Source organism: Carlito syrichta, unplaced genomic scaffold (assembly GCF_000164805.1).
Source record: "Carlito syrichta isolate Samal-C Ts95f unplaced genomic scaffold, Tarsius_syrichta-2.0.1 Scaffold308185, whole genome shotgun sequence".
Taxonomy (NCBI): Eukaryota; Metazoa; Chordata; class Mammalia; order Primates; family Tarsiidae; genus Carlito; species Carlito syrichta.
The window spans coordinates 34729-46711 of NW_007252281.1; the positions used below are offsets into that span (position 1 = coordinate 34729).

General features: G+C 48.3%; 1 protein-coding gene across 1 annotated transcript in view; it reads left to right on the forward strand.

Moving 5' to 3' along the window:
* The first annotated feature begins 317 nt into the window (after nucleotides 1–317).
* The window catches only part of PRMT8 (protein arginine methyltransferase 8), a 58988-nt gene continuing 47322 nt past the window's right edge, over nucleotides 318–11983 (forward strand). Inside the window, exons 1-2 of the mRNA XM_021716116.1 lie at nucleotides 318–502; nucleotides 9111–9266. Of these exons, the coding sequence (XP_021571791.1) occupies nucleotides 422–502; nucleotides 9111–9266 (237 nt within the window). The 5' untranslated portion in view covers nucleotides 318–421. The remainder of the gene's footprint in view (nucleotides 503–9110; nucleotides 9267–11983) is intronic.

The window sequence follows — 11983 nt, forward strand, 5'->3', positions numbered from 1 at the left end:
GTCCCACGCTGTGCTTATCTCCCTTCTTGGATGTTTCCTATTGACCTCCAAAGGAGGATTTTATTGTCCTTGTTTGACAGATAAGGACACTGAGGCCTAGATTGGCTCAGGCCACCCGGCTAGTAAGAGCTGGGTTAAATCCAGTCTGGCTCTCCACTAATCACAGACACCAGCCTGACCGCCAGGAAGCTTGAAGGGCTCACTGCCTTTCAGGCCGGACAGCTGCAGCTGCCTGGAGCCAGGTTCGGGAGCAAACTCTCCGTGGTGGGACCTTGTCACCTCCTCTGCTGACACCAGCCCCCTTCTCCTTCCCCAGGTGAGCAGCCCCCCCTCCCAGCCCCCTCAGCCCGTCGTCCCACCCAAGCCTGTGCAATGCGTCCATCACGTGTCCACTCAACCCAGCTGCCCGGGACGGGGCAAGATGTCGAAGCTGCTGAACCCAGAGGAGATGACCTCGAGAGACTACTATTTCGACTCCTACGCCCACTTTGGAATCCACGAGGTAAGGCGCCCTGAGCCGGTGACCAAATGGCTCGAGGTTGGCCCTGCTGTGTGGTCGTCTTCAGAGGCGGCACGGCGTGTCCAACTCCTGACCACTCTAAAGTGAGTTCTGCAGCACCCCTGAGTCTCCTGATCCATTCTCCAACCTTCCAGGAGGCCGGGCCAGCTCTGGAGCGGGGAGCAGGTGAAAGTGTGTGTGTCTGTGTGTCCCACAGCCAGAGAGAAAGCAAGGGGTGCTTCAAATGTAATCTGTTTTACATTTCAGCACCCGTGTCTCTCCCTGACCATAGAGAGACTGGAGATGGGGGGTGGGGGATGGCGTTGACCCTTGTACCACGGAGCTCAGTACGTACAACCGGTGTCCTGGGGCTACCAGGACCTTCCAGAGGTCACGATGTCCATTCTTTAGACCAATGAGCGTCCTAGGGGAAGAGCTGAAGGAAGCGTCTTTGGGAACCTGGCCCAGGTCTGACAGCCTGATGGATTCACAGAAAACTCTAATGTCTAAGTACCTGTCTTACACTACAACACGGGAGACTCATGCTAGCCTTGGGGCAGACCACAGCCTCCTAACAAAGAGGCTTCCTGTTGATAGTGAGGGCATAATGGTACTCTCCTTGCATATCCCCCATTATTATCTTCAGAACTCTCTCACTCCACCCCAAGTAAATAAACAACCAGCATTTCCAAGTATTTGTTCAGTGCCGGACTCCATTTTAGACACATTAAATGCATCCTTTCACTTAATCCTCATCAGAACCCTGTGAAGAAAATATTTCCACGATCCCTTTCTAGGGTAGAGAAAATATTGAGGAAGGAGCAAAAGTTGTCTTGCTATGGAGATGCTTTTCCAAACAAGCCTGGACACTTCCAGTTAGATGCTGCTGTCAACTCTTCTTATATTGGAATGATGATACTGCGGTTGCTAAAGGGTGTTTAATAATAATAGCCGGCTTTTCTATTTTTATTTTTTAGTGCCTACTGCACGCTGGTACTGTGCCAAGTATTTTATATTATGGGCCCGTTTACTCCTCGGGTCAGCCCCGTGAGGTTGGCATGGGAGTGTGTCCCCGTTTCACAGATGGTCTAGGCCCTTAAGAATCAGTTCAACCCTCATTTATCTTTGCTATTTTCTTTGCAAAAGGCCGTGAGCTAGCAGATGGCAGATCCGGAAGTTAAGCCTTTGCCTTTTGGCTTCCAGGGTTTTGTTTCCAGCCACCATGCCACATAACCTTTAAAACAAGTTTTCTTTCTTTCTTTCTGGAAACTTTAAGAATCCTATTGACTTATTTGTTTCTGCGGGTTCCTTGGCAGCCTTGCATGGAGGTAGAGGGTGAAGGGGTCCCCTCAGCTCCTTCCAGACTCAGGGGTCCAGCCTCATCTAATCCAGGGAGGCTCACGGTTTGGTTCCCTGAGAACTGGTCTCTACATAAAACCATCAGGTCTGAGGACCACGGGAGAGGAGGACTGAGTTCTAGGCTTGGTCCTGAAGGTCCTGGCCTAGGAGGACCAAGGCAGCTTTTGGGGACTCAGATGCCATCCCAGGGTAGGCAGGTGAACTCTTGCACCTCCCTTGATGCTGCTTTCCAGAACTATCCTTGGCCTGTGGGAGGCTCTGGGTGGCAGAAGAGACTCTAAGAGTTCCTCCTCCTCAAGACTCTGTCTGAAGGTATGTTCTTTCCGTGGCAAGTCCTAACAGGCCTATGGCTCTGGGTACCTATTTCAGGTAGATTCCTGGGAAGAGAGAACAGTTCCAGGCAGGGACCCCAGAATGCCTTCCCCTGGGTCTGCCACCAGGACATGCACCTGGCCTCTATCCCCGGAGCCTGCCTGGTCAGCTTCTCAGACACTTCCCTGAGTGGCTAAGCTCTTACTGGACCACACGTTGGCCCGTAGACTATGCTCTCCTGTGCTGTTACTGACCTCTGTGATTCCTGCAGGATTCGGTGTCCACGGCCTGTAGCCTGGGGCTGGGCAGATTGTCTGGTTTGCAAAGGCTTGTGTCATGGCTACTCAGGTGGTACTGTACCAAACCCAGCCTTCAAGGATAGGATTTCCACTCCAGAGAGGCCACCAAGGGCCACCAGACACATAGTAGACCAGGTTCCCTCAATGTTGTGTATTGATAGAAAAGTCAAACTTGGGTATGAACACACACACACACACACACACACACACACACACACACACACACACACACGTGTAGACTGAGCAAAGGCATAGGATCTGTGAGTCACAGATAACACTACCATCCTAGTACTGTCTGTAGCCTCTTTCTCAGCAGGAAGTGCTCCCGGACACCTCGCCTAAGTTCCTCTAGACCACCTCGTAGGTCCTTTAATACAGGGACAGGTGGGTAATCTTTCTTCACCCTTGAGGTCTTCCTCCGCCCTGTTTTTGGCCTCCTGAATCATACGGCGTGGAAGGAGGCGGGGGCCACGTGGATGGACTATTACCGTTGTTCTTTGCAGCAAGAGGACTTGCTTCTTTCTTGTTATCAAGCGCCAGGGATCTCTGTTCTGTGCCAGATGGCTTGTGGCAATACTGCTGCCTTCTCAGTTTGGGCAAGACCCACGTCTCTGCATCCAGAGTCGCGCCGGGCATTTGGCAGTCTTCGCCATCATCAACAAGACGCTCACACGGGCGGGCGGCGGCGCCGCCAGCTTGCTGATTAATAGCGATCGGCGAGTGTTGAGGAAACATGGTGCTGACGGATTGGGTTTGATTCGTCTGGAAGAGCAAACAAGAAGTGCCGAGAAGTGGGGAGGGAGAGTTCGGCAGAGGTGATTCTGGACGCCTCTGTTTTTTCCGCCCCATGGCTCCATCCAGAGATGCCCCTCTCCTTGGCCTCCGGAGGGCAGGGGCCTTGGAGGGAGGACTGTAGCCTTCCGATCCAGGCCTCTCTGAGAAGACTGGACTCTCAGACAGGAGACGAAGTGACAGATGTGTGCTTCCTGAGGCCACCACCCGGAGAGGACGCAGCGGGCTCCATGACCCTGCAGACCCCAGCTCTGATGCTCAGCGTCTCTGACGGTCAGCGCTGGGCTCAGCCTCGAGAAGATTCCTTGCCTGTGTGGCTCTGCTCCCGGTCCCCTGGCCCCGGGCACCAATCCCACTCCTGGCCAGCTCCTTCCTTTAGACAATCTTGCTGCAAGTTCTTTAGGAATAGATTCTCTTGGACCTCATTTCTCAGCAATTAGTCAATGTGCTGTCGTGTGTTTAATAGGCAGGGAAGCTGGGAGACAAAGCCATCCACAGCCAGGGGCTGGGAACCATTTTCAGCAGAGTGGCATGTTCTTGTCTGAGATGTCGTGAGACTCCTTTGGGCCATTCTCCTGGGAATGCTTAAAGCAGGGGTGGGGGAAGGGCGAGAGAACCTTTTCTTTTGACAGGCAGAGTGGTGGCAGCCTCGCAATGTCACGACTTCTGTTCTCCCAGAACTTGTACCTTCTGACTTTACTCCTGGAATCTGAGGCCTTAAGAAAAGAAGGAATTGGCCAAGGAAGTGACAAATGACAACGAGCTAAAGGGTGGGCACTGGGGAAACGTCCCATGAGCGGAAATAGGATCTCTGGGGGTCCTTGACCAATCCACTTCCAGCCAGGAAAGGCAGTAAGGATTTTTAATTGTGCGTATGCTTGAGAGATCTGCGAAACCTTTGCCATTATTTTGCTTCTGTTCTCTGCCCACCTTCAACTATTTCCTTGCACAAATGAAGAACAGGGTTGTCATAATCACACAGAACTGGAGCTGACGTTTTGTGAGACTTATTTTGTCAGATCAAGGATGTTTGCCCAGAAAGCCTTGATGGACCTTCAGAATGTCTCCCACCTCCATCTCCCCATCCACACCTCACCAGAATCTCCCTCGTGACCCGCCCTAACTGGAAGCAAGGGAGAAAGAGAACTCAGGGAAGTGGAGCTCAGCCTGGCAAGCTGACATGTTAGAAAGCCTCACAACACAGGTGCTCAGAGCTCCACAAAGCGTGAGGCAAAGCCTATGCATAGAACTAAAGAGAGAAGAAGACAAATCCCCAATCATAGTTAGCAATTTTAAAAAAACATTTCTCTCTTGGCAATTGATTAGACAAGTACACAGAAAAATCAGTAAGGAAGTAAAAATTTGACAGTACAATCAAACAACCTGAGCTGGTTGATATTTGTGTGACGTTGCATCCCCAAGCTACAGAAGACACATTCTTTTCAAGTGCATGTGAAAATATTCACTAAAGAAATCCTATGTTGGGTAACAAAAAGACTCAAGAATGTATAAAGATTAAAATAGTGTGCAGTATTTTTTTTTTGTTATAATGAATTAAGCTAGAAAACAAAAACAAATTATCCAGAAAAGCTCTAAATATTTGGAAAGTAAGCATCACTTGTCTAAATGACCCATGGGTCAAAAAAGTTGCACGAAGAATGAGAACATATTCTAAACTAAATGACAGTGAAAACAGAACATATTAACGTTTGTGGAATGCAATGAGAGCAATATTTAGAGGGAAGTTTATAGCTTTAAATGCTTATAGGAGAAAAAAGGTATAAAATCAATGATCAAAACTTCCACCTTATGAAGCTTGAGACGGAAGAGTAAGTTGAAGTAAAAAAAAAGAGTAAGTTAAAGTAAGTTGAAGAAAGGAAGTAATAAAGATGAAAGCAGAAGTCAATGAAACAGAACTCAAACAGTGGAGAAAACCGACAAAGCCAAAAGTTGATTTTTGAATAGGCTGATTAAGTTGGTAACACCTAGCTACACTGATTTAAAAAAAAAGAAAATACAAATTATAATATCGTAAATGAAGGCAAAGACATCATTACCAATCAGGCAGACACTCATGAGAGGATATTATGACAGTGCTATGCCAATAAATTTGACATCTTACATCAGGGACAAATTCCTTGAAAAAAAAAATGCCTTGTTGAAACTGACACAAAATGTGTAGATAACTAAAATAGCCTTTTACTAATTAAATAAATTGCATTCATATTTTAAAATATTCCCATTAAAAAACACCTCCAGGACGATATGATGTGACTGGTGAAATAGTACATACTTTTAAAGAAAAATGCCAATCTCACATGAACTTCTGCAGAAACTATTTGAGGAGAGAATGCTTTCTAACTTATGTGATGAGTCCAGCATAACTTTGATTACTGGAGACGGTAAGAGGAAATGACAGATTGGCATGCCTCACAAATGTAAACACAGACAATCTGCAAATAAATATTAGTAAATAAAACTCTGTAATATTTAAGAAGAGTGATGCATCATGACCAAGTGTTGGTTCAACATTCATAATCAAGCTATGGAGTTCAACACATTAACAGAATAAAGAAGAAAAGTCATATCATCTCAATAAATGAAGAAATGTGTGGCAAAATTAAATACCAATTCATGATAAAATCAAGTTAAAAATAGGAGGGAACTTCTTAGACCTGATAGAAGATATTTGTTGAAAGCCTTAGTTATACTTAATGGATATATTATTGGAACAAAAGAAGAATGTCTGTCCTTTGCAATTCTATTCAACGTTTTACTGGCCGTCCTAGCCACAGCAATACAGCAAGAAGAAAGAACAAAAAAGGAAAAGGCATACAGATGGGGAAGAAGGAGTAAATTGTCTTTATTCACAAGACAATATTTTTACATAGAAAAATACAGGAATCTGCAAAAACCAACCCTACTAGAATTAATATGTGCAATGAGCAAGGCTATAGACACAAGGTCAAATATTATCTCAACACATTGGAAAATGAAATTTTAAAAATAGAGCATACAGTACTGTAAAATAAGATAGTTAAGAATAAATTTAATGAAGGAAATGTGAGGCCTTTGTACTGAAATTTGTAAAACAATCCAGAGAGAAATTAAAGAAGAACTAAATAAATGGAGAGCTGAGTCATGTTCTTGGATTGTTCAACTCAGTATTGCTAAGATGTCAGTTCTTTCCAGATTGGTCTATCTATAGATTCAATGCAGCTTCATTCAACCCCGGGAAGCTATTTTGTGGGAATTAATAAGTTGATTATAAAATTTATATGGAAATGCAAAGCCAAAATAGTAAAACCAAAATAATCTTGTTAAAGAAGAACTATGTTGGAAGACTCACTACTTTATTTCAAACTTGACATCAAGCTGCAGTAATTAAGTAAGCACTGAATTCATGTATCCGTGGAACAGATCAGGCAGCCCATACACATATGGCCCATTGGTTTATGACAGAGGTGTCACGGTAATTCAGTAGGGGAAATAATAGTCTATTCAGCAAATCGTGCTTGAACCATTTATTTGTATGAAAAAAAATGAGCTCACATCTCTAACTTGCACCACACGCAAACAATAATTTGATGTGTAAAATCCTCAGCTGTAAAACTTCTGGAAGAAAACAGAATATGTTTGTGACCTTGCAGTAGACAAAGATTAGTCAGGGCATGAAAAAGCATGTCCTTATAAATGAAGAAAAACAAAAAAAAATTTGGTCTTTATAAAAATAAAAACGGCTTTCAAGGGAAAATATTGAGAAACTGAGGCAGTAGTGGGAATCTGGGGGGGGGCATACCTCATCAACAATGGTACCTGCATGAGGAACATTTGAATTGTACCTCACATCTTTAAAATAAAAAACATTATTTAAAAAAAGAAAATGAAAAGGCAAACCACAGAAGGTAGTTGCAATATACGAGGGGATACCCCCAAACCCCGGAATTTATTTATCAAAAAATTGAGTATTTATTCTTACATGTTTAAACTTCAGTTACTTTCAAAGTACTCTCGGTCTGATGTAATACACCTATTGGGATGATTCTTCCGCTGTTCAAAACTGTTTTTGAACTCATCAGTTTTGATGCCTTTTCGTGCTTCTGCCATTTTTTTCTTTCATCTCTTCCACATTACCAAAATGTTTCCCTTTGAGGACTTTTTCCATCTGGGGAAACGAAAGAAGTCGCTCAGGGTGAAATCAGGTAAACAGGGAGGGTGGGGCACAGGGGTCATGCTTTTTTTGGCCAGAAAATGCTGAACACTCACCACAGTTGGGCAGGTGTACTTGTAAATCACCCATCATGAAAGGGGCAAACACTCAGAAAGAATCTCCAAAAAAAGTTCACTGAAGCCAAATGCAGCCTCTCACAGCAACACTAGCTGGTACACTGATGCTGGTGAGTTCCTAGAACCCTGAATAAGCAGGGAAAGCCTGTATGGCCATGAGCCTGCCTTCCCAAAAATAATTCTGGGTTTTTCTGGGTCCCCCTTGCATATCCAGTATATCCGACAAAGAACTTGTTTCCAGAATGTATACGTTCTTACAATTAGAACAAGACAAACAGCTCAAGAAAAATATGGACCAAGGATAAAGACTGATGATATTAAGCTGCTGGGGTATGAAGCCATTTGAACTCCGTCACGTTGCTGGTGGGAGTATAAAATGGTGCAACTGTTTTGGAAAACTCTCTGGAAATTTCTTCTGAAGTTAAACACGCACCTACTTAGAAAAGGAAGACCCAGAACACTCACTTCTAGGTATTTACCCAAGGAAATGAAAACATGTCGCCTCAAAACCACGTATACAGGAATGTTTGCAGAAGCTTTATTCATGTGGCGGAAACCTGGAAACAATCCTAAGATCCACCAGCAAGTGAGTGGATAAATACGTTGTGGTATGTTCATGCCGTGGAATTCTATTCAACAACGACAAGAACAACAATAAAAAAGGAGCATACCTTGAGGACATCCAATAACATGAATGAATCTCAAAAGCTAGGTGTTGCACAAATGAAGCCAGACACAAAAGTGTACATACTGTATGGATCAATGTATATAAAGACCAGGTGGAAGGAAGCTTTGGTAATAGGAATCAGATTGCCGGGCATGAAGGACTTCCTGGGGTGATGGACATGTCCTATATCTTGGTTATAGTGTGGTTACGTTAGTGAAAATCCTTACAATAAACTGTACACCTGCAGCCTGAGCTTTCTGTTGCATACGAGTTATACTTCAATAAAGTCGATTTCTTAAAATAAAATCACCCCGATAGTGAGGAGTTCCTCAAAAGTGTTTGCCAATACCTTGAAAGGCCAAAGATCCCCATCTCATCACCATACACACATCAATCATGTTCTGCTCGGGCTGGAAACAACTGCAACAGTAATCTGGTTTCTCTTATGCTGGACACAGGAAACATTTTCTAACTTAAAAAAAAACCAAACAAAGCAAAATGTACACTTGCAAAAAGCTCCTTTAATAACCTGTTCAATGAAAATTCTCTCGCCATGATAGAAGATTCTGCTTCGGGTCTAATTTAATCCCTCATGCTGTGTTGCACTGATCTTTCCTTTTGTGCTTTGGCAAATCAGAGCTTTCCCAGGTCTGGACCTGAGCCTCTCTCTTGATGGTACATGGCTGTCTTTCTGGACAGAGTTTTAAGGCTGGTGTCCCTTGGAATAGTGCAGGTAGCCCCCAGCCCAGCTGCCCCGGGAGACTCCCTTGTGGCTCAGCCTGGTGACATAATTGAGATTCTTGACCAGTTTGTTGGGATGGTCCAGGCATGACTTCGGTGCACCCCCAGGTGCCTTGAGTGCACTAACACGGCCCTTCCATTCCTCTCACTGCAGGAAATGCTGAAGGACGAGGTGCGGACACTCACTTACCGGAACTCCATGTACCACAACAAGCACGTGTTCAAGGACAAAGTGGTGCTGGACGTGGGGAGCGGCACCGGGATCCTCTCCATGTTCGCTGCCAAGGCAGGGGCCAAGAAGGTGTTTGGGGTGAGCATGCCACTCCCTCCCTCACGCTGGCTCTGCAGAGCTGGCCTCTGCTCTCCACCTTCTCCCGCCCCTCCTAGAAGCCCAAGTCCCTGTCCATCTCTTTCCCTGGGGTCACACCTTTGAGGAGGAAGGAATGCAGGAAATCAAGTGTGACTCAGGAGGCAGGGCAGACTCCCTGTCACCTGGGCGTTGCTCCTGCATTCTTGCGCTGACAACTGCTGAAGTTCGCAGAATGCAAGGGTTTCCGGAGACCCTTGCAATGTCACATTACCGGATGGTGCTTAGACCCCCTGCCAACTTGAGAGAGAGTGCAGGTGGCGAAATGTGTGGGCTCTGGCTTGAGTCTCTGCTCTTGCACTCCCTAGGTGTGCGTCCTACCTTGGAGCTCAATCTACCCATCTATAAAATGGGCATAATAATGGTACCTTGCCCATGAGGTGATTGTGAGGATTAAGTGTGTTTGATACAAATGTAAAATGCTAAAAGCAGTGCCCAGCACACGGCCACTGCTCAGCGTCTTATTATAGTTGAGATGGGACCCTAAGAGATAGCAGGAAAATCTCTTTCCTGTTTTTTTTTTTAAGGGCAGGTCAGTAGATTTAAATTCTGCTTTGGCTGCTGCAGCCTTTGCAGACTGAAGTGAGGGCTGCTCCTTGGAAGCCTCCCGGGTGTCTGCTGGCTCTCCCAATGCAGCAGTGACAGCCTGACACACAGACCTGGGAGTGTCCAGAGCTGGAAAGAAACCGCAAAAGAAGAGTTCTGAGCACCGGCTGACATTTGAAACACGCAGAGGGGCCAGGCCTGGGACACGGATGTTCATCTTGGTCCAGATAAAAGGCACACCGTGTTTGTGAACCGCCCTCCTGCGTGCAGAGGCCCCTGGCGGGCCGAGTAGCAGTCAGGGGGCCCTGGTTCTTTGTCTTTTGGCAGAAGACCTGTGTCCCGCTCCTGCCTCCTGAGCCTTGCCCCAAGTCGCCCAGCAGGGGTGGCGTTCCTCCTCCATGCCCGACTCGGGCTGCACTTGGCCATGGCCGTCAAGGGTCTTCTGCAAGGCCAGGCTGTTCTCAAGCAGCCTCGGGTGCAGCCCTGACCGGGAAATGCTGTGCTGTTCTCAGCCCTGGCGCGGGCTGGGGGTGGGGCTCACCCAGGTCCCCCGGGGCCAGTCATGTCTCCATCCCTGGTATGACCGCCCGACCACCAGGACGGAGGCGCGGCCAGGGACACAAGCCTCAGTGAGGCTGCAGGGTTTGGGACCGGACTCGAGGCCCCTGGGGACCCCACAGGCTTTCTTTCCCGGCACGGAGCCCCCCTCTCAGCGGCGACCTCGGCCGGGACGGGGCTGAGCACGGTGTCCCCGGCGCCCAAGTCGTCTGGGGGGGCCCCAGCCAAGGAGCTGTCGGGAGGCTCCCACTCGGCGCCTTCCAGCTGCGGTGACTTGGCGCGATCCGTCTGCCGCCCGCCCTTCCTCTCACAGCTCTTTTATAAATGGCTCCACCGCTTTTAGCTGGGCTCCATCCGGATGGCTCATTTCACAGCCTCTCCGTTCCAGGGTCCCTTCCGCCCACGGCCGTCCTGGGGGGAGGGGCAGATGGGATGGCTGGAGAGAGGTGGTGGGGGAGACCATCGTCAGAGATGGAGAGCGGAGACAGAAGTGGAGAGAAAGAGACAGACACGAGGAGAGAAGTGGAGAGAAGAGACGGAAAGCCTCAGAGGAAAGCCAGAGAAATGGAAGAGTCCCCCGCTGCCAAAAAAGAAGGAAGACAGAATGGAAGGTATCAAAGAAAAGAACAGGAAAGAGAAGAGAGAAGAGGAAGACAAGGAACAGGGGAGGGCTGGGGGAAGAGAGAAGCCACGAGCTGGTGCGCCTGCCCCACCGGGCGCTCCTGGCGCTCAGTGCTCCGCGCGGTGAACGTGGACTCGGCCCACCCTCGCCTCAACTGCACGGAGCAGGGCTGCGGCTTCACGCCAGGGGACACCGAGGCACAGTCAGACAACGGTGGGGGCCGTGATGTGCGTCTGAGCTGCCGGCTCGAGATCCCATGTTCTTCACCACTGAACTTGGTGCCCCGCTGCAGACGGGCGAGAACAGGCCAAGAGGGGGCGAAGGGGACAGTGCCGTCATCACCTGTGAAGGCCAGGCACCTGGTGGCCCAGGAAAGGGCTGGTTCTCCGGGGACCTGTGTCCCAGCGAGGGCCTGCCTCCTGGCAGCGCCGACGGCGTGACCCCTTCCCGCCCTGTGGGCGCCTCGCCTCTCCTCAAGGCGTGATCAGAGGCCACCAGTCATCCCCTCGGTGTCCCTATGGGACTGCTGCTCAGGGAACAGTCCCTTCTCCAGGCTCCAGGAGGCGTCTCAGGTGGGCCTTGAGTGTGGAGGTGAGAGGAGCCCAGGGCCTTAGTGCAGGCCAGGCTCTGTGGGAGGCAGACCGAGGAGGGGAAGGCAGCCCTCAGCAGCTGTCCCTCCTTTTTCGGCACCCTCAAGCCCTCTCCCAGCAGCACGTCCTAGGCCTCTAACCCCCAGGCTGGAGCTTGAGCTTTGACCATTTCCATGAAGTCCTGATCTCAGCGAATGGTCCACTAGGAGATTTGGGGAGCCAGGAGAGACTTCCAGACGAAAAGGAATTTGTTCCTTTTCGTCTGGAAGTCTCTCCAGGCCCCAAGGTGGAGACTGTGGTAGTGGTGAGAATGAACTTGGGAGGTGGGGAGGGAGAGGAGGGAT